This window comes from Pteropus medius, unplaced genomic scaffold (genome assembly GCF_902729225.1).
Source record: "Pteropus medius unplaced genomic scaffold, Ma_sr-lr_union100, whole genome shotgun sequence".
NCBI lineage: Eukaryota > Metazoa > Chordata > Mammalia > Chiroptera > Pteropodidae > Pteropus > Pteropus medius.
The window spans coordinates 6,636,771-6,660,583 of record NW_024354502.1 but is presented as its reverse complement, the minus strand read 5'-3'; the positions used below and the strand labels follow the sequence as shown (position 1 = coordinate 6,660,583).

The 23,813-nt window shown below is 33.7% G+C and overlaps 1 protein-coding gene across 3 annotated transcripts in view; it reads right to left on the bottom strand.

The window, feature by feature from the left end:
* Positions 1–23,813, bottom strand: part of TAF2 (TATA-box binding protein associated factor 2) — a 67,679-nt gene that overhangs the window by 39,815 nt on the left and 4,051 nt on the right. For 2 of the 3 annotated variants that reach the window (XM_039853869.1, XM_039853870.1), the window contains exons 3-10: positions 18,736–18,896; positions 11,538–11,656; positions 10,032–10,173; positions 8,561–8,792; positions 6,062–6,246; positions 5,004–5,117; positions 3,685–3,784; positions 1,995–2,080 (exon numbers count right to left, since the gene is read on the bottom strand). In XM_039853869.1, coding sequence (XP_039709803.1) covers positions 1,995–2,080; positions 3,685–3,784; positions 5,004–5,117; positions 6,062–6,246; positions 8,561–8,792; positions 10,032–10,173; positions 11,538–11,656; positions 18,736–18,896 — 1,139 coding nt within the window. Of the gene's footprint in view, positions 1–1,994; positions 2,081–3,684; positions 3,785–5,003; positions 5,118–6,061; positions 6,247–8,560; positions 8,793–10,031; positions 10,174–11,537; positions 11,657–18,735; positions 18,897–23,813 lie in introns of those variants that run through there. The other variant, XM_039853871.1, reaches the window with a different exon arrangement.

Here is a 23,813-nt window from a genome sequence, read left to right as displayed (position 1 = left end):
TTAGAATTTCTATGATAACATACCTAGAAGTAGATTTGTTGAATCTAAAAATTAACAATCAAAATTTTTAAAGTTTTAAATTTTGATTGGTATGAAAAAATTATCTTTCAAAATCACTGTACCAATTTATACTCAGAATCAATGTATAAAAGCAGTCACTATACTTCCTTACAAATGTGGCATATTGAAATTTAAAATATTTGTCAATTTGATATTTGAAAAATTACTTTTATATTTCACCTATTACTTCCAAGCTAATGAGCCTTATAAGCTTATGAACTTTAGCAATGCACAGCAATATGGAAAACGCTAAATAACTTCCAAGGTATAATGGAATATTATATAGCTCTTAAGTAGAACAAAGTAAATTTATGTATAGTGACATGGAATGCCTGCTAGAATATATAGATCTGGTTAATTTAACAACAAAAAAGTAATATGCATATGAGTGAATTACATGTTGTAAATGCCATATACACATAAAGAAAGGCCAAAGAAGTCCATATTAGAAGATAATATGCCAAATTTGTAATCATGGTTATCTCCAAGGAGAGGAACTGATGGGAGTGAGAGATGGCAAAAGAGGGCTAAAAATAATCTTTTACTTTTTACTCTGCATGCTTCTAAATTGTCTTGTTTTGAATTTCTTCAAAGAACAAAGTACCCATGTGCTGCTTTTATACACAATTCAAAAAATTAAACATAAAACAAGAACTAAATAAATGGGGAGAACCGAGGTAAAAGTATTCAGTGTAAATATTAACACACAATGGCAATGCTCTAATTATACATTAGGAAACTGCCACATTGCAGGCGGCCAGGAGAAAAAAGTGGAAGGAACTAACACTCGCTGATCCTATATATTATGAAGTTTTATCTCAAATAATACTCACAACCAACAAGGTTAAGATGAATCATCACTGTCACCTTACACATTGTCACATTCACACACACACTCTGAAAGGGTACACAATTCTTAGATCACAAAAACTAATAACGATAAAAATCCTTGTCTGTCTAATTCCAAATGCCTGCGCTTTTCCACTGACTTAATCTTGTCTCAGTGACCATGCTACAACAAAGAAAAGGTCACTGGTTATATAATTTCAAGTTTCTGAACCTTTGTTGTGCTTTTAAACACTTGGGCACTCTGGTTAATCCTATGGACTCCATCTGAAAAACTGGTTTAAAATGAACAAAATAAAATTTATATAATTACCAAAAAAACCCAATTATAACGAAATGCACTTATTAAAAAAAATTAGGATATAACAATATATATGCTAGTTTATTAATGCATTATATAACAAGATCTTGCAGTGGTCTACTGCAGTAGTTTGGGGGTAGTGCAGAGAATATGTCAAGATATCTGTTAACAATTACAATGTGACAAGAAAATATTCATGATTTCTGTTGCTGACAACATCAAAGCCCCATCTTTTGCCTACATTCATAAGTAAAGAAAAGGTAAGTTTCAGTTAATGGTTAAGTGACTTGCTAAAAAAGAGTGAGAAATAAAGGAAGGAAGGTGAGGGAGGGAAATAAAAAGGAAAAAGGAAAGAGTAAATATGCATCTAGATAGGTGAAGACTCAAATAAACAGGTATAAGCAGGATATCTTAATGTTGAAATTATCTACTTAGACTTAAAATAATCAGTGGTATGTAAACAAAACATTTGTTTTCATTATTTTAAAACTTAAGAGTATAGTATGATAGAATAGCATTAGGAAATTAACATGGAAAAAACAGAAGTATTATATTTTTAAGAGTCTTTTTTTAATGTTTATATCCATTTACAGCTATCACATGCAACAAAAACAGTAATGAAAGGGATAGTGAGAAGATGACCAGTGTTTGTGGCCTCAGTATTATTACCTACCATTATCACTACTGCCTCTCTGGTCTGCGTGGGCCTCAACGCACATACAAATGATCCTAAAAGACTGATCCCATATAACAAGGTTTATAATATCATCTCTGAACAATAACATACTTATCCTTCTCTTTTCCTCCACCAAATATGGGATGTAGTAAAACTCCACCAGTTTTCAGCTCATATGCCACTATTTTGTCCAGCTCCTAAAAACAGATAAAAACAGAGGTCAGTGAAAATTTTTTTACATGTCAAATTTAAAACTGAACTGTAATTTCTCTTTTATTGGAATTAGAATGTAAATTTCCTAAAAGAAATTAAATGTATTTGGAGAGTAGTTTATGTTCTTATAAACAAAGTGGACTACACAGCTGGCTGAAGGATAGAACCTAAGACCTTCTCTACTTTGTGACTTCAGGGCTGGCCAGCAGCCTAGCAAAAGTTCCTAACGGCCCTTCCCAACCTCTCTGACCAGTTTTCCAAGTTTATTTCTTCCTTCTTTCTGATGGAGGATTTGGGCAAATAAAAAGAAATGGGAATAAAATTATGTCAGGAATCTATCATTTGAAAACTCTCCAGTCTTCTCTAATATGACATACATCAAAATAAAAAAAAAACTTAAGTGAAAAAAAGACAACACCACTGTGCTGAAATTCATGATTAGATTAAATAATATATATGAGCAGAATAGAGAAGTGGTAAAAAAAAATCATAGTGAAGTGGTTAAAAGCCAAGTCTAAATCCTGGCTCTACTACTTACTAGCTGTGTAACTTTGGCCAAATAACTTAACCTCTCTGTTTCTCAGTTTCCTCATCTGTAAAATGGGGATAATAAGAGAGTAGTTAGAAGGATTAAGATAATTAATATTTATAAAATGTTTATAACAGTGCTCAAAACATGGTAAGTGCTATGTTATTTTTTTTCCCCTTCATTAATAGTTTTTTAAATGAACAGACTCTTCCAATTCTAGATGTGGGAATTCTTTTATAGTTCTAAATGTTTGAAATCTTTAGAATTACTTTTGGCTTATTTAAGTTCAGGTCTGAATGATGAAGACATATAAAATGAGAAAAGGGAAAAGATGGAGGGGTCTATTTAATAAGGAAATTAAAGGCTGAAATTTTCCCACCTGAGAAGGAAGATGCTCAGCATGATGTGATTAAAATGTGTATGTACATAAACAGAATAGCCTAGGCAAAATACAATTGATTTTTTCTTGTGGGCCAAATCTTAAAATAATAAGAAAAAGATGTGACGATGACAGAGCATTAATGCACCGAAGGGCTAGTCAGCACACAATAAGCACTTACTACGTACAAAGCACCACACATATCACATGTAAGATGTTTCATGATCCCCGTCCATGTGGTAGATACTACTACTCTCTTTATACAGATGAGGCTTAGAAGATTAACCAAAGTCACAAAGCTTGTAAATGTATGAGGCAAACTGAAAAGCAATCTGACTCCAGCACTTGAGCTCTAAGTCTTAACAAATTCAGGAAGCACAGAGATACATTAAAATTGACTACTATGAGGAGCTGGGATATATTTAACGACTAACTTGAAGTTTAAGGGCCTTAAATATTCTCTTCCTTAGCAAAAAGTCTTTGGAGGCCAACACTGACAATGGAAACTAGATAAAACTCAGTAAAGTGATTCTCAGTTTACTGGAAAAAAATTTAAGACTTTTAAATGACAGTAAATATTTAACAATTATTAAAAATAAAGGACACACAACTTGGAAATCAAGTGAACACTAACATGTCTTACTGACTGCTAAGAGGATAACGGATGGAGCTATTTTTACCTCTTTAATCCAATGGCGGTATTCATTAACGCCAAAAGTTTTTTTCATCCAAAGTCCATAAATATAGCCTGAAATTCCCTTTAGCACCCATTCATCAGACCTAAGCAAAAAGTAAAAATAAAACTTTTAATCATAAAAATTCTTCAGATAAGAGGATAACAGAACAAGTGTAATATGTACTTCTCTGCCTTCTTAAAGAAAATCAGTTATTAATAAATTATTTGGTTTTCTCATTTCCTCCAGCTGAGTTCTACTTGTCCATTCCTTATACTTTCTTCATATCTAGCTTTAATGATAAGACTGATTCACAGTCTTATTGAAGTATAATGTACCTATGTTTATGCTCTACTCTGGCAGTGCTGCTTCCCTCTTGCCCAACTCTATCGATACTGCCTGCATCTAAAAAAAAAAAAAAAATACTTGTTCATAGCCAGGACTATACTGTTGAATTCTTAAAGTCCACATTCTATTATTGTTAATCCCATGCATAGTTATCAGTGGGAGTCCAAGACCTAAAGTTTAATTACCTAATTTATCTTTTAGTTTCTAAAGAGGAAAGACAAATGACACCATTCATTTATTTATTTGTTTCCTTATCCATTCATTCATTTGTTCATTCAAACATTTTGCTTATCATGTTCCAGGCACCTTTTTTTTAATGAAACTATGTAATTTTAGGGAAAGTACAAATCAAAAGGCTTACACTCTGCCCTCTCCCCTCCAACAAGAAACGAAAAAAAAAACAATATTCACATACTATTTATAGCACAGAATGATCACAATTATAAAATATAATCATAAAAGTCTTGTATATTTCTTCAAATTCACCTCAAGTTAATAAAAAAATAAAAATAAAAATTGTTGTCTCCCACATCTTTCAAGTAAAATAATACAAAGCTAGGCACCAGCAGGAACTTCACTATTCATTATCACTATTATAGAAGACCACTATTTTACCTTAAACATTATCTTGAAGATTACCAACTGCACTAAACATTGACATTAGAATTTTGACCATAATTTTCTAACATTGAAGTCCTTTTATCTATAGTATTCACTCAGTTTTTAGGAAACTTGCTATCAAAATTCTTACCTTATCCTTAATGCAAATTACAGAACTAACTATATTGAATTCATGGCCAAAAATTTAAGATGAAATTTATACTCATGATTTTTCTTTAAATATATATAGAGTAGGGTCTTTTATATTAACTACCTGCCATTAGGACAAAGGTCAGCTTATACTGCAGGAAAAGAAAATAAAAACAAAATTTCTCAATTCCTTTTATTTATTGGTTATAAACTTTGAAATTACTCACCAAGACATTCTGGATATGAAACATCCGAAAAACTGCTGAGCCAAGGACTGAGCTAAACACCTTCTAGTCAAAGGTGTCTCATCTATAATCATGGCACTGTGTAACAGATTTGTGCTGGAAATTAAAAGAAGATTCAGCTAATTATAACCAAGAAACAAACAATTATTGAGTCAAAATAAAATAATCACACATTTAAAATAATAAAATTTAAGTTAGCATAAAAGAGAAAAAATAGAATATTCTCCCAAAGAGCTCTTGCATCTTTTCACAATTTAGCTGAAATCCATAATCTTGAAAACTTTTGCTTAAAGCAGAGACTGCGATGTTTCCCACCGATTTCCATAAAAAATATAAAAACCTTTTTTGCGGGGAGGAGGAAACATCACTAATCGGGAACTGATATTCCTGTGAAAGGCTCTTCTAATTTCAAACATCTTTTCTGAATGGCTATTAACTTTTTATGCTCTATTATTTACTGTAATATACACTGATTCATCAGATATTTCTAACAACGCTGGAGAATGCAGAGGCAGTATTATTATCCTCTTTTCAAAGAGGAGAAAATTTAGGTCCAGAAAGGGTAAAATGACCCTGAGACATAAAATTTTTTAATTTAGAACTTTTCAAGGAATGAAAGAAGGAAGGTAAAGAAAGTAGAAAAAGAAAGAAAATAAAGTTCTCTTTTTCTTTTTTCTTACAAAAAAGTTGACAATATTAAATTTTTAAATAGTGATAAGAAAAAACCTTCATTAGTTTTCCACAGAATTACTTGTATGCTTTTTTAAATTGCATAAGCAGAAAAGAGACTAAAATATGTTAAATATTATTATCAGTCAATTCTGGATAAAGACAGTATGAGTCTTTTGGGTTATTCTGAAATTTTCTTCTTTTTCCTTGCATACATTTCTTAATTTTAAAAACACTAGATTTTCTACAAAGCCAACCATATTTAAATTAAACAAAAAAAGTTCAAAATAGATCTTAAAATTGATCATAAAATAACCTGTCTTCACATCATTACCCTAATTTAAGCATTTCAAATTTGAATAAATACCAACCTAAAAATGCTCATGGAAGCATAAGCAGCCACTTCAACATAAGCCTCATCAATGAATACAGTCTTGAAACAGGAGTATGGATATCGACATGTAAGGATTTCTTCATAAAATTCAAAAACTTCATGAAGATATGATGTAGTATGTTTAAGTAATGGAAGAAGTTGAGGTAAACAAAAATGAGTAACCTGAAAATAAAAAGCAAGGAAAAAGACAATTAAATAAGTTAACTTTAATTTTTTAAATTTGCTAAATATCTCAATTATAAATAAATGTTCATGTAAATTCTTTTTTTTTTTTTTTTACAAATTCATGGTAATGAAAGAAAATGCTGGTTTGAAATCAGTGATTACTTACTGACTGTATTTACGAAACATTTACTGTACTTAAAAATTAAATTCATGATGGATTATAAGTCTGTGAAATGCTTACAACTAATGAAAATAAAACTTTGGTTCCAAATTAAGTTAAAATTTCTTTTATATATGCATACAAAAGAAAGATTTACATTTCCAAGACTTATTGTAGATCTACCTTTGATTCATAAATATCTAACCTAGTGAATATGACACATCACAGTACTATCTTAATTGTTATCATACTATCTTTTCTACACATAAAGAAAAATTACTGTAGTCCTCCTCCACTATCTTGACTACATGTTGAAAGCTGCAGGGAAGCTTCCTGCTATTTAAGAGAGAAGAAATTCCTACAACAGAAATAGTAATTCTGATTTCCTTACTAGGCTACATCTCACACCCTGGACACAACACATATACCATCTCATGATTCTGTGTCAAATGAACAGCATTGACAATGACAGATGACTCTTACTAGAATGATCCAGCAAGGTTTCATGCAGGAGACTGAATTAGAGCTAATCTTTTTGAATTGAACAGAAGTCTGACAGGTAAGGAGAGGAAAAGAAGACATCTCAAATAATGTCAGAGAAAGGAAGAAGCAAGGTATAATCAGGAAAACCTAAGTAAACTATATTGAATAATACAAATATAAATAGGAAAGTAATTAGAAAAAAGCTAGAACGGAATATTAGGGTCAAATTCTAGAAGACCCTGAAAGCTATGCTAAAGAGCTCTGATTACTGCAAGACTGTGGAGGCAAGGAAAGTTTAAACGTATGATAAAAACTATCATTTTAAAAGCATAATAAAAGAGCAAACTAGAGACTACCATAATAGTGAGGGATGGACATCTATGTATTATTAATGGGCAGGGACCAAAATGCATCATGATTAGTATTAGTATTTTGTTTGTGTACTCTTGGTACACAAACAAAAAATAAAATATTATTCATCAAAAAAGATTCACTTTCAGACAAACCTACACGACAGCAAATCTGAAGATAACATAGCAAAAATTAAAACTATTTGAGACCCAGAAAGACTAAGTAATGTGCTCTAAGTATTTAAGAAAAATACTTCTTAACTTTCATTTACCTTTCCCCTCATCCAATGACAGAGTGGGGAACAAAAATTTCTTCCAAAACACAAAGTAGGTACTAATCAAATGATTTTAAAGTTGATCATTTACCAAAGACAAGAAAAATACTGCCAATCTTATCAGTGAATACACTTTTAAGAGACATTGTCAAGACAGTAAAAGCAAATATCTTGAATATTTTCCATGAGTGATTTTTAAAATCTTGTGAATTTCAGGAAAGCAAATATAAGAGCAGACAGAGGAGCTCACCAACAGTCTAAACCTGGCTGCCCTCAATTTCTGCTCACATTACTCAAAGAAATGCTGTTGAGATAATATATGGTCACAGTATAAGCCTCATATCAAAAAAATAACTAAAATTGAAAGCATAAAGGACTAATAGTAAACAAAAAGCATAAAGGACTAATAGTAAACAAATGTTGCTTTAATCGTGTGCAGTAGCCCAGAGGGTCAATAACCAATGAATTACTTTCTAACCACTAGAAGTGGCATGCTCGGGGCAGCCTAAAAGCACTATTTAGCCTACCGACTGATATATGATTTGTCGCAAGATATGGAATGCGAAGAAACTAGAAGAAGCTTTCATGAGTTTGTTGACCAGAATTCTAACACTGCCTCAGGTTTTTCTCTTTTCCTTGATTTATACTGAAATGAGAACAAATCCTGCTCTTTAACTTTGAAATTGCAATTTTTCAGATTCCAGGGATGGAACTAAAACAATTGTACATATGCCAAACAAAAAGCTGACAATAATAATTAAAAGAATTACAGAAACCAACCTATACTCTAATGAACGCATACCTGAAGCTCTTTTGGAATGCTAAGCCCTCTCTTGAAAAAAATCTGAAAGTTTAATATGACAACATTTTGAAAGGACTTCATTCGGGAATTAATGTCATTAAACGTATCAGACAGGGAAACCTTTTTGCTCTTGTGATATTCTTGATAGTTAAAAGAGTTCAGAAAAACAATATTTCTTTAATATCCTTCTTTCTATCAAGAATAAAAAGGTGAAAGCAGAGAAAGGAGCAAGAAGCCATACCTCATGCATATATGGATCTACAAGTATTTCAAAAGGTCCAATGGCCAAGGAGATATTTGATGCAGCTGTTGGAATAGTAAGCATGTAATGGAAGGTCTTCTTCCTCATATCATGGGTATACACTGTCTCCACCAAATCTCCATTGGAAACAGCCACCATTGCAGCATCCACTGTAAATTCTAGTTTCCATGTACATAGTTCAGAGTATGAATCAACACATGGGAACCAAAATCTAGAAAAAAGAACAGGACAGAAAATATGTTGAAAGTATAACCTATGCTGTTTTGCCCTTGTAGAAGTCATTTTAACATTTATAAATTATATACAAAAAGGAATTTTAGCTATTTGCCTACTAAAGTTTTTTACTGTGCAACTTGAAAGAATTTGATTATAGAAATCTGACTGCAAATATTTGGCAATATTAAGAAAATATATCATATGGTACCTTCAGTTTAAACTCTAAAAAAGAGGTAAGCAATTTTTAGTTTCCAATTTTTTAATTAAAAATAATTTTCACTTCTTTATTCACATTAGTCAGTTTTTACGTAGCATTCATTTCCAGAAACTAAAAAAGCTTATAATACAGTTTTAAAAAACACAACTAATATTCAGAATCTATTCCATAAGTTCGGAAACTGCTTTTTTAAAGTATATGATGCATTGTATAAATTCAAACAGTGCTGGTAAAGCCAGACATAAAATTTGTATACAACTTTCTACCAATTAAGATCAAGTTTTATTAGTGCCAGGATCTGTACTTGGTATTGAAACAAAAGAAGTATAAGACATCATCCTTGGATTGGAGCAGTTAATAATTTGAGGAGAAAATATTATAAAATAATATTTCAATAATATCATTAATATTATAGTTCACTATCAGTGTAGTGAACCACAGAGCTATAAGAACTACAATTATACGCAACAATGAAGGTAAATGTCACTACCATAGTGTCCAACAAAAAAGCCAGATGTAAAAAGCATAATGTATATGTTTCCATTTATATAAAGTTCAAAAACTGGAGTAGTGCATCTATGGTATTTTAGAAATCAGGATAGTGGTTGCTCTTGGGCAGAATAACAGGTGGAGAGAGTGAATGGAAGTGGATGGGAGGGAGGACTCTGTGATGCTGGTAATGTTCTTTTTCTTGATTTGAGTGTGGATTACATGGGTTTGCTCACTTGTGCAAATTTATTGAGCTTGTATACTATTTAAAACTTCTGTACTTTTCTATGTTTACTACAATATAAAGTTAAAAAAAAGAATGGAGATGATTTCAGAACAAGAGACTTGAAAAGGAGAGGAAGACAAGACTGAGAAGGAATGACTGACTAATGAAACAGGATTCAGATGACACAGAAGTTTAGGGGATTGAACTGGTACTTTTCCATTAAACATGTGTACTATATATACATAGAAAAAATGCAATTGAAAAATGAAATTAACTGAAATACATAAGAATTAATAATCTACCTTGTGGAATTTTGATACCCACAAGAGAAAACATGAGCACCTCTCTCTGCCATACTTCCCTCTACACTGGGCACCACAAAATGAAGACCTCCTTTTGGCTGATCCAAAGAAAAATTGATGTGTATCTTCAAGACCTTTAATTCTGCAACAAATAAATAGACATATTGCTATATAAATATATAATTAAGTAATAGTGGTCTATATAATAGTGGCAGACTTACACTGAACATAAAATGGGAATCAAAGGCTCAGTTTTACATGAAAAAAACACATTACTTAACCTAGTTCAGACTTCCACCGTTTCTCCACTTACATTACTCAATAGCCTACCCTCACTCATGTCCTTACACCTCCACTTAACTCTAGTACTGCTACCTGTGTTCCCCCAAATATAGCTCTGGTTATGCCATATCCTCCTGTCGACATTACTGACACACTACACCGCCTAAAGAAAAAATTCAAAACTCGATCCAATTCAAAACTTACTATTAAAGTTTGTTCTCTTATCACATTCCCCACAGATGCTAAGGAGTTGGTGACTTTGGAGAGAAGGTGAAGGAGTGAAGTCTGGGGCAGATAGGAAAGACTACTCAAGAATTTACATTAAGCATTATTTATTATGTTTTGACTTCTACATAATGTGCTGCTTTCATAATAAGATTAAAAGATGCTTCTTTTAATTTCCTCTAAAACATTATAACCATATGGACTATCTCTAATCTATGAACCTTTTGGGCCTAAGCTGGGCAAACCCCTCCCCGCAAAAAAATCCCCCCATGCACACACAAAAACTACCAAAAATAAGTATGAACAAAACAAAAAGTCTTTTACTTCCTTGTCTTGGTTAATTTTTATAAGGCTAAATAAAGGCAGGCAGAAGGTTATATATAATAATTATAATGACTGTAACTTTATACAAAAGAAAATAAAAATTTAGAAATAAGACTGGATACTCGAAAGTATGCAGAGTAAGTGTTAGAAAATCTATGTTCTAGCCTTGACTCTAGTACTAATTAATGACCTTTAGCAGGTCACTTACTCTGGACTTCAGGTGACTCTTATGTAAAGGGAAATAATTAAACCAGAAGATTTTTTAGGATTCTTCCTGCTATAAAATGCTATAATTCTAAACTGATTTGATATTGTGTGGGTTCTTAAATCTTTACAAATTGTTCCACCCATCTAAATTTTTTCTCTAAGTTTCACTTTAAAAACAAATGAGGAAAAAAAACAGTGAGAAGCATTTGAGATCACGCTCCTTTCTCCTTATGTTTGACTCAAATAAAGCCTTATAAAAATTCTAAAAAATAAACAAAACAAACATTGTTATCATAGCCCTTAATTGCTATTTTCATGTTTCCTTATGCTCAATAAGGGGGGAGAAAACTTGTGTGTATTTCAGCTGATTAATTTATAATTTTGACATTATTAATTTTCATATAAAAGTTCTAGCCACTGAACCGAACATGATTTTATTGCACAATCAGTATATTTTTAGTATTTTACCATCAACATGTTTCCATAACTCCGACGGAACCTTAATACAAAGTTCTCCATTTCCTGCATCAGGATCCACAGCACTAACTGCAGCTGCATAGGCGTTGGAAAAATAATTGAGATTTCTCCTAGGAGGAGGAAATAAACACTTTAACAATAAGCCATATATTACATCAAGCATTTTCTTAAATATGTGACACCACTTATTTGTAAGCATTACATCACCTTACATAATTCATAAGCATGCTTTTTAGCCAAGTTAACTGCTGCTCTACTCACCGTGACAAAAACTATTAAACTACAAATACAATGACATATAATCGGCCCATTCACCAATGCTGTGATTATTATTATCACATTCCTCATTAATTTTGGAATGTGAAAGCCTCTATACTCTCCTAATACAAATATAGAGAATATAGGCTGAATCTGAAGAAATAATTATTCTTTATTGACCTGGCAAAAATTTTAATGCATTCAACAATCTTTATAATTTGACAGAAATTAGGATGTCTAAAATATGTCAGGATGAAAATCAATTCTCAGAATGTCATACTGCTCTTCTTCACTCCCCAAGTGCATGAAATGACAATGTAAGCTGAATGAGGGGACAACTTTCAGCTAGTTTACTGTTATATCCCCTATATGCCAAAGTAATCAATAAATATTTGTTCAATAGTTACTTGGCTTTATTTCCCACTGGATGAAAACAATACACAGAAGTCTTATGAAAATATGAAAACATCGTTTTATTCCATAAAAACTTACATGTATGTATGTGTACACACACACACACACACACACACATTCACTCACTCTACATTTCCTCACTGAAATCAGTTAAAGGGATACAGAAGAAACGTAAGGGGGAAAAAAAATCACAGGGAATGGTAAGAGCAAGAAAAAAAGACACACCATGAGCCATATTCTTGTTGTGTACCTTTATGTCTATCTTGCCATTAGATGAATCCACAAAGTTAGTGACATTTCACTAGCTTACTAAGTTTTAGCCTAGTTAAAAGACAAGTTTTATATACTCTACTGAGTGATCATAGGGAAAAACCATTAAATAAAACATTCAAATTATACATTCTTAATTTGACAGAAGCCATTCTTCCTCCATCAATCTCTCTCCACTAACTAGAAAGGATGTAATATTAACTATGGATTTTAACAACTACACAACAAAAGGCTCTGGAAGTAGTTAAACAGACTGCTCAGTAATTTTAACAATTTCTTTCTGTTAGGTAAACAGGTAAAAGGAGTAAAAACTCCAGGACCACAGTAAAAACAAACTCTTGTTTACACATACCACCTATTTTTAAAAAAATTATCACACAAAAAAGTAAAAATAACTTTTTTCCTTTGGTGTATAAGGAAAAAGTTTTAACACATGTGTAACCACCACCACAATCAGGATACAGGACAACTCTCCATCGTCCCAAAAAGTCTCTTGTGCTCTGCCTTTGTCAAATAAATAGAATCGCAGAATGCAACCTTTTGAGGCTGGCTTGTCTCACTCAGTATGTCTTAGAAATTCATCAAAAGTGTTACGGGTATTAATAGTTTGTTACTTTTTACAGTGAATAGTAATCCATTGTACAGAATGTACTACAGATTATTTATTGTTTAGTCATTCACCCACTGTAGGAGATCTGGGTTGTCTCCATCTTGTGACCATTACAAATAAAGCTGCTATGGACAACTGTGTATCGGTTTTTACGTGAATTTAATTTTCACTAGTACCAATATCCAAGAGTGGGACTCCTGAATCAATATGGTAAATTAAGTTTAGCTTTATAAGAATCTGCCAAACTGTTTTTCAAGATGGCTGTAGCATTCTGCATTCCCACAAGCAATATATGGCCGTTCCAGTTGTTCCACATCCTTGCCAGCACTTAAACATAATATCTAATTTTAAAGACTACATCTATAGATTGCAATTTCTTTTCAATAAAATTTCCAAAACATGACATTTGAAAGACAGGTGAAGAACTTATAATTTTCCCCTAGTTAGCAGTGAAATTCAAAAATGCCTCAGTTATTGGACTGCTCAGTTTCTTCATGGGAATTATTCTCAACGTCCTTATTTCCTAAGAAAAGGTAAAATGGTCCAAATAAAATGGTGAGTCATTATAAATGGAATCTATTGGAAAGTCAGTTAGGAGAACAATCTTCTCATGGTTTGGATTTCAGTGTTTGTTTTCATAATATGAATCAAATATGTTTCCTTTCATAATAACCTCATAAAAGCCAAAAATTACAAGGCAAGATCATAATCAGTGTTTTCAATTTTCAGAGTAATAATGAATACAAAATATTAATGTGCCCTTGGCTCTATAACCATTACCATCTCCAACCCCCAGTTCTTCTCAAGGAAACAAAGCTGAAAGACGAGTAATGCTGTAGGGGATATTGAAAAAATAAAAAAAGTAAATTAAGGTGATCAAAAGAATTTTCTCTAAGAACCTATTATAATCATCCACATTAAATTAAAATGATGTTAATTTCTTGTCAAATAAAGATGTGCTTCTTAAAACTATAGGTGAAGATTTTGCATAACTTAAGATTTATTACTTGTAAACTTTTTCTCTATTTAAAAAAAAATCATGGAAGCACAATATACATCGGAAAAGTATATATACTCTTAAGTACAGAGCTCAATGAATTTTCACGAAACCAAAGTAGCCAGCACATGGAGCGAGAACAGAACTTTATCAGCTTCCGGAAGCCTCTTGTAATCTTTAACCAAACCTCGCTTCCCACCACCAAGGATAACCCGTTATTCCGACATCTAATGTGAAAGATTAATAACTTAATATATATTCTTTTGTGTGTGATTTTTTATTCAACATTAAGTTTGTGAGATCCATCCATATTATTGCATGTCGTTGTTAGTCATTCATTCTCATTACTGTTAAGAATTTCAACAGTGTGAGAATACACTACAATTTACCATTTTACCATTGATGGATCTTCAGGTAACTTCCAGTTTTAACTATTACAAATGCTACTATAAACATTTTCATACCTATCTGTTTGAACACATGAACATGTTTCTATTGGGTGTATACCTAAGAGTAAAATTGCCAATCATAGAGTATGCATATATTCATAATCAATTTACATTACTATTAGCAGTGTTTGAGAATTCCAGTTACTCTACATCATTGTCAACGTTTTTTTTTCTGTCTTCAATTTTGATAGTTTACATACAGAAACAAACAAAAAAAGCCAGCCAACAGAAAATCCATTTTCCAAAAATGGAACCAATACCAAAATTAATAAAGATGGCTTTTTAATAGTAATCAAAACAACATGTAATATAAGACTGTGAAATAAGGTTCATTAGAGAAAACTCTACCTTAATAGGTTTTCAATGAAAAAGCCTAGGGGATTTCACTAACTATAAGCTCAAACTTGAGCCAACTACTTAAAATCTGTGAACAGCTAACGAATTTCAAGCTACTAGAAACATGAAATATAAATAAGGACACAATGGCTCTATTGCTATGCATGTGCTGATTAGTTCAAGTAGGAAGAACTCTATCTAGTTCCAGAATTACCACATTTAAGAAAACACAATACCAAACCGGAGAGCATTCAGAGAAAGGCAAAAAGAATGGTAACAGATTTGGGAAGAATTTTAGATGAGAAATTCTGGTTGAGAGTATTGATATTCTATAGACAGAAAAAGAAAAAACTTAGGGAAAAACAATATTTAATTAGTATAAATTCGTGAATATATAACAAAATAGAGCATAGCTTGATGTAATAAAGAACTTTTGAGCATTTAGAGGGTCCTCTAAAATATAGCAAGCTCTCCAAAGCTGGAAGCCCTAAAACAGAAGGTAGAATAGTGCAGGAAAAATTCCTGTTGAAGTTTTTGACTAATGCTTCAGTTATGACAACTTAATTCTAAGCAATATTATTAATCACTGTAATCACTCAATAGCTACTTCATTTATATCTTAAGATAGCTTCACTTCTACTGCCACTCCTTAGTGGAAATGAAGGCAGGAGACAGGAATTAAATTGATTCTAGGAACTTTGGAAAGTTGAGACTTTTCAAACAGAATAAAATGTCTTCTCAATGTGGCAAAGCCTATCTAGGGAAGGAAATAAAACAATGAGGGAAGAGAGATATCAGCCACTGTAGGCTACCCATCCACAGAAGCAGTTTCTCTGACAAAGTCTATACTTATTTTATTCTAAGAAGAAAGAAATGTAGAAAAAAAAAAAAGAAAAGAAAACACCGAAGAGCCCTAGCTTCTACGAAGGCGAACTATAAACTATAATTCATGAGATCCAAACACGAAATGTATTTGGAGAAGCTTCAAGTGCTTCAATTACTTTACTGGCAGACAATAAGCCAAAACATAGAGAGACAGAGAGTAAGAAGCCTTATGGATGTTACATAACCAATAGAGTTTTTAATCGCTAGTACAGGTAATTTAACAACTCAGTTAAGATGCATTTGGATTAAATACATAAAAATGTCTTAGTCTCTTATCTGTTTCCCTTCCTTACAATCCCCCTATATGTCAAAGATGCTGACTCTCAACCAAGGTAAGAAAGCACACTCTTTCCATTAAAAATAGGAGGGCCTGGCACCTTAACTTTAAAACAAATAAGAAGAAAATGTGGTAAAGTAGTATATTACTTCTTTGAATGTTAGGACATTCATGTATGTATTAAAGATCAAATTTTACCACTGATTTTTAAGTTTGATTTATTTTCAATTTCAAAACTGCTATACTTCATTTCAGCTTTAGTAGAAATTGTATTGGTTCATTAAAGAAAGTAAGTTACTTTAGAAGAAAGGTAACAAGTATCAATGGACATGCTAAAGACCTTAACTGCCTTTCCCAAAGTTCCCTTTAAAAAGTTCCCTTTAAAAATATCATCCACAGGAGATATTTTTCACACCTGCCTGCTAAGAAAAGTATTATATCTTCTGAATAATTGGTATGTGTCTGTCTTGCGTCTGATGAATGGATCATAGAAGCAGTAAGTGATAGTGTGTCTAAGTGATAGGGTTTCCCTCTTGGTATGGCAATCAAAATCAAATCTAGTTTTTCCTCTATTAATTGTGCAATAACTTAATAGCATGTGTACCCACCATCCTGTTCACTTTTTATCCTCCATACAAATTTCATTAGCTACTTTTTAAAACTGCTAATAAATATCTAAAACCAATCTGAAATCCTCTTTTGAACAAGAGAATAAACAACACCAAAAATAACTAATGTCATCTCTCTTAAAAGTAATCAAGATTCTGGAGCTAGCAGAAAGGCAAGGGTAGTTAGCAAGTACTTACTAAGCGACCGTGGCTAACAGAGCTCTGGTTCTAGCCAAAAAGAAAATTTTAAGTATATTCTATTTTCCCAGTATCTTAACCTAACTCTTGAAAAGACTCTCCTTTGTGACTTCGTTTTCTTTATAACACTAAAGGTGACAAGGTATCTTCCCTATCACTAGAGAAAAATGTGGGGGAATATCATTGCCTCACAATAAACATAGCCAAAGTAAACCTTGCTTCCTCAACAGATTTGGGGCCCACTGTTCTCATCATTGCATTGTCACAGATCATCTTCTTTGAGACCTGAGCAGCAACAACTGGTAAAGCAGATGTGCAAACACTGTTTTGTAACTGGCAGATGGAGAAGCTTCTTATTCTGCAATCAAATTCAGAGTTTGAGGCTCGAAAGGGTAGCTATTTTGGCCTCCTGGCAAGGCAATGGCTCCTCTCCCTGCCTTTTCCATTCATTAGTGGTACATACTAACCCAAAGGCAGATGATTCTTTGTTTTTTGGTTGGGGGCAGAAGAGGACACAGATGATTTTGTAATAAGTCATTTTTTTTTATATCAGATCCACAAGTGTGGCTATAAAAGCAATGTAATTTCAACAGCTCACCTTTACGAAATGAGAAGGCACAGGACCAATTCAGAGATTCCCTGAATTTTTCCCAATTCTATTTTCTCTTCTCTGAGTTTAAAAGTCTAAATGAGTGATTACTGGGATCATAAATATGTCTAAAAGAAGCCTCCTTTCTCAACCCTTCCAATCCTTTAAGACAGTAGCTCTCAAGCTTTAGCTTGTATCAGAATCATCTGGAAGGCTAGTTAAAACACAAACTGCAGGACCCTATCCTCAGTTTCTGAGTCAGCAGGTCTGAGGTAATGCCTGGGAATTTGCATTTCTAACAAGTTCCCAGATGATGTGGACACTGCTTGGCTGGGAATTATACTTTGAGAACTGCTACCTTAAGGCAATATTACATAACTAAACTAGTTCAAATACCATCTTGACTAAAAAGAGTTTATAACATATAAAAAAAAAAGAGTTTATAGTTTGGGGCATTCTATTCTAAAATACTGAGAATCATAGAAAATGTATAATCTAATCTATCAAAGTTTTGAAACAAGTGCCTTCAAATGCAGTTGACAGTACTTAAATCAGCAAAAATCTTACTGGGGCACAATCAAGTAAAATGCTAAGAAGAGCCTTAAGAATGATAAGTAATCCTATTTTCCTAAGGAAATAATTCAAAGAGAAAAAATTTATCTGTGCCATAATATTTACTCAGCATTACTTATGATCATAAAAGCTGGAAGTTATACAAATACCAAACAACTGGAAAATAATCATACAAACTATAGTATACTGAATAACTAGACTATTACCTGACCAAAAAAATGACAAAAATATGAAGCCTATCATATGATGTGTGGAAAAGTAAAAACAAAGTATTGAAATCAAAAAAAGTATAAAACTGATCACAACAATATATATTTACTAATAAAAATCAGAAGTAGCCTCAATAGATGTAATATTTCAGGTGAAGGAATGATATATTTCAGACACATTTTTATATAATATTCTAAAATACTTAAAAAATTTTATAGGATATTTTATAGTAATCACCAACAAATTTTGGTGACCACCTAACTTATTGAACTTACATTTAATATTTATGAAGTATTTAAAAAAAAAAACATTTATACTAGAAAAATAGCTAAGAAAATTTATTTAAAGTTCTCCAACAGTACTTCTTTAAAACTGTAGTCTGAAGAAGGAAAACTTAATAACTTACTATGTTGAACAGAACTAGTAAAATTTCTAGAACGAAATGTGCAGACTGGTAAAAGCAACAGAAATTAAAAACACTGTTAGAGATATCAACTTTTAAATGTATTACTTACTGTTTTGATTCATTATGACAAACTTCCAGGGTTGGATCATTATAAATAAAAGCGGCTTCTAAATCATTGATCCTTACTCGGTATATTCTACACTGTTTGCTGTTCAACTTGATTCTATTCAAGTTTGCAACTGTGGGAAATATAGTCAGTTCCACAAATCCCTGTAAAGATAAAGAAAAAAGCATTATAATTAAAACTGGTAAGCTTCAGAACACATATCTTTGATTTTTATTGCTTATACACATAGAACACTCCAGAGACATTATCCCAAATGGCTACGGACATACAAGTAATCTCCAAGTATCTTCATTCCAAATATCGTTGTGCTAGTGACTGAATGGGTGTGAATTATGTACACTTCATCATCCTGGTGGTTCACATTCACTATCTGGCAAATTAGACCATCTGCTAGAAAAGAAGTGAAAGGACTCACTACTCTTGAATATAATTATTCCTGGACAGACTGGAACCCAAACAGGAAGGAAACAAAATGACGTTGTGGGAGGCAGAAAGGGAATCAAAACCAAGTCGGTGAAAGAACATGGTCCCCCAAAAGAGAGTCAAAAACTACATCAATGAAGCTAACAAGTATGAGTCTCTGCACATAGGAGGTAAACCAGGACATGTGAAAGAGCAAGAGCTGTGAGAGACACTCGGGCAAGCAGAAAATATCAACTGCTGACTCCAAGAGCATATTTCACAGTGCTTGATGATTACCTACCAAGTAGTCTCAGAGGCCACATACATGTAGTTCTATTTTAGCTGCATGGTAAGCAATCCATCTGAAAAATGTATCTACGACATGAGCTAAACACACTGACTGCCCACCACCCCCTTGTGTTGAATCAAATGGGAAAGACACCAATGAAACATGGAATATGTGTTCAGTGAGTGAAATATCCTGGGTTGAATACTGATGGTCTCAAACACAAAAAAATGGAAAGACATGAAATAGTAACATTTCAGGGGCTGCAAAGTGAACAGAAAAATTTCAGAAGCTGCAACAGGAATATGGAAGACAAAATTCAAGCAATAACCATAAAGGACTAGATAATAACAATTATAATGGTTACTATTTAATGAGCATTACTATATGCCATATATTACATGAAATACTGTCATAATCCCAATAACTTTAAGAGATAAGTACTATGTTGTATTTTTTATAGATGTTAACACAGTTAAGAAAATTATAACATTAATAAGTGGAAAACTGAGTTTCAAATCCACTCCTAAATGACCTTAATTGATTTCCACTCACTATGCCATGTCTCCCAGTACGAGGCTTTTAAATAACATGGAAGAATTTTTTTTAGATAACATTCAACTCAACTGCTCAAAAACCTAGAGATTCCATAGCTCTTTTTACCCCAATTCCCAAATAAGAGAACTATACATCCTTAAATTAGACCATGTTAAAAGCTATGTGGAAGCAACTGAGCACAGAAAGAGCAGAAGCAAAAAACACTGTTGATGAAGCCTCTGTGTTTAAAGGTATTAACTGTGAGCAACTGCAAGGAGGAAGACCCAAATTCTCTTAATTAGCATATCAGCGATGCAATGACTAATCTACATAAATAAGTGTGGATCAGTTGAAAGACAGCAAGCAGAACCAAGATAATGGCAAAAGTTAACTAGAAAAGATTTTGGAAAGTGATGTCAAAGGTCAACTACATAGGTGAAACATAAGACCATAGGTGAAACGTAAGAGCAGGATTTGGCTTTCTAAACTAATGTTAACAATAACAAAACAGTGAAAGCAGTATATTTCACAAAGACAGGGAAACTCAGTCTTCTTGTATTATCAGTCTCTGACACCACCTAGAGTCCTAACCGATACCTGCCTGCAACACTGACCCGGTGACTGGCCTCCAATCCCTATCATGCTTAGCCACTGACATAACTGCAACCCCCGCAAGTGATCTAATATCTCCTTGCTCCTTGTTCTCTCCCCACTTCAACAGCTGACCATCCTCCTAGAGTCACTATCCTACTTTAAGCAACCTCTCCTGTGCCATTCGACCCTTTCAAAAACTTCTCTACCTTTTAGCCTTAGAAAGAATGTCTATGAATCCCCCTTGACAAGTTATTCTTTCATTTGCTATAAATTAGAGGAGAGGAAAACAGGAAACCTAGTTTCCACTGCTACTCCTAGACCATTTTCAGGATTTAATACAGCATACAGCAGATGAACAAAGGCAGCACAGTGTCACTGTTAAATGCGTGGGTTCTGGAGGTAGACCGCCTGCATTCAAATCTCAGCTCCACCACTTAGTAAGTGTATGATTTTGGGCTCAGTTACTCTAGCTCTCTATGCCTCAGTTTCCTCACCTGTAAAACAAGAATGACACTACCTGCCTTTTGGTGTTGTTATGACAACTGAGCAATTTAATATAGGGAAAGCACTTAAAATCCTAGATGGCACTTATTATTATTCTTTTCTACTTCTTTCCTTTGTGTTCGTGCCATACAGGTATACCATCCTCTATTTGTCTTCATTAATATCCCAAACTCCCCAACACTCACTGAAAGGATCATACTTTCCCTTTCTAACCCATCTCTACCATCACTCTAAGTGACTTGAATGTAGCTATATCTGATACACGCCGTTACACTGCTTCAAAATTCCGACTTTAATTCCTACAATTTTCACTTCCATTCCAGGACAGCAAACAAGATCATACTCATCGCCGCTCAGAACTGCTCTGATGCTGACATTTTAAACTTCAATGTCCAGTGTCTATCCTTCCGTCCCTCTTATTACTTCTCTTCAGTCCTCCTGTTCAACCACATTTAGTTCTCCTGTTCCTTGACATCCTCCAGTTTCTCACCACTATCTTTCCTGGAACCTTTAGGGCTACTTCTCCATTCTCCATGGATTCTTAACTTCGACCATTCTTCTGACAACTATCGATTCTCTTGCCCTTCTGTTATACGTACCTATCTTTTCCTCCTGTTTAAGCATGATCCATCCACGAGTCCACTAGAAGCAGAAATTCTGCTCTAATAATTACTTTCTCCTATAATTACAATTTCTCTTCTCTACAGGATTTTTTTCCTGTGCCTAAAACATGTTAAAGTCTCACATTTTTCTTTTAAAATCTTGAGATCTATGTCACCCTCAGATTAATTCATTTTTGTTTTTTTTCTGGAGTTATATTTTGGTTCTGATCTGACACGAATCCCTGGAATCCCAAAACATATCTATAGTCCATTAATCAGACCAGATGTCTCTGGTAATAAAGAGGGTCATGGCCACGTCTATCTCAAGAGTAGCACTAGTGCTTATTTCCCCAGTCCCAGAACATACAGTTTTTATATTTTTAGTAACTGGCAAATCCCCCTATTCATTCTCTGACTAATGGAGTGAGGACTATTAAGGAAGGACTAAGTGAATACCACTAGACTGCCCATTTAACTTTCCCAAGATAGTAAATCAAAGCAACTAGACATCCCTTGGGGAACTGCAGAGATAAGTGCCATGAAAGATTTGAAAAATGCCTACTACAACTTCATTTAACTCAATTATTTGGCCAGTGCAAAAGTCAAGTAGGTTTGGAGAATGATGGTAAATTATCACAAACTTGCCAATCACAACCATGTTTGCAGATGTAGAATTTTTACTACACCAAATCAGCACTAATATTGCAACTAATTATCAAGCAAATGCTTCCCCCACATACCAAAACCAAAAAACAAACAAACAAAAAACCAGAAGCAGGTTGCTTTCAAGAACAGAATCCCTTCACTGTCACTGAATAACTAATAACTATATCAACTCTCCTGCTCAGTCAAAACATAGTTCAAAGGTCCCTTGACTGCAGGATGGCACACTGAGAATTACACTGATGTACCAATATTTTACTACTGGACCTGGTGAGAAAGGATGAGTAAGTTCTCTAAATGCCTTAACAAAAAACATACAGATTACAGATGCCTGTCACATCAATAAGGCTTCTGAGATTCCAGTGATCTGAGACACAAAAATAGACCTTCTAAAGTGAAAGTTGCTTCATTTTGCATTCCCCTGGATGGTGGGGGAGGAATAAGTGGGAGGAGCAGGGAAGAAGCTTCTTTGGATTTTGAAGGCAATATCTATAGTTGGGCATACTGCTTACTAAGCAACCTATAAGGCTATAAATTTTGAGAGGTTCCAAGGCAAAAATGGATCCTATAGCAGGTCCAGGCTATTTCAAGCCGCCCTGCCACTGGGGCCTTATGACTCAGCATATCCAATGGTATTGGAAATGTCCATGGCAGACAGAGATGCTTTATAGACTTTGGCTTTCTCCAAGAGAATGACAGTGCACATTCCCAGAGTTTAGGAGTATGGCCATGACCTCTTCTGCCAACAACTATCTCCCATTTCCAAAGCAACTACTGCCATTGCTACTAGACCTGCAGTAGAGACTGAACACATGACCATGGGACTCCAAAGACTGTTACCTGAAATGGCCCTCCTGAACTGAGTGTAATATGAAGCTCTGAAGACTAAAACTGAGCATGTGCTGCACCTTTCCACTTTTAAATGGAAACAACACATCTGGACTAGGCCAAGCGGATTCAATAAGGCACAAGCAAACAGCATGAGCAAGTGACTCAGAATCCAGTGGGACTTGCTCCCTCTGCTTCTCCACCTCTTCCTTGGTCCACGCCTACGGCCTCATAGAGAGTTCCCTATGCTTAGTTGATAGAATAGGACGAAGCACAAGCCAGAATTATGAAGTTCTCAGTTTTGCTGGTACCAGTTAGAAATGGGGAGTAGCTGACATAAGAATCCTACTGAAGTGTGGCCCTGAAAAACAATGGAAGAAAATCCTACAGTGGGCAAAACACTGGAAATACATCTGGTTGCACAGTACATACTTTACATAGTAGCAGAGATGACCTGAAATACCCATCTATACTGATCCATGGGCAGCTGGTTAGGAACTTGTAAAGAATAAGACTGAAACCCTGAAAATTAGAAGATGGTGGAAGAAGTGAGTATATGAATAGATTTCTCAGAATAGGTATAATACGAAAATATTCATGTTGTTATCACATAAATGACCATCAGAGGGCATCTACTGCCCTTA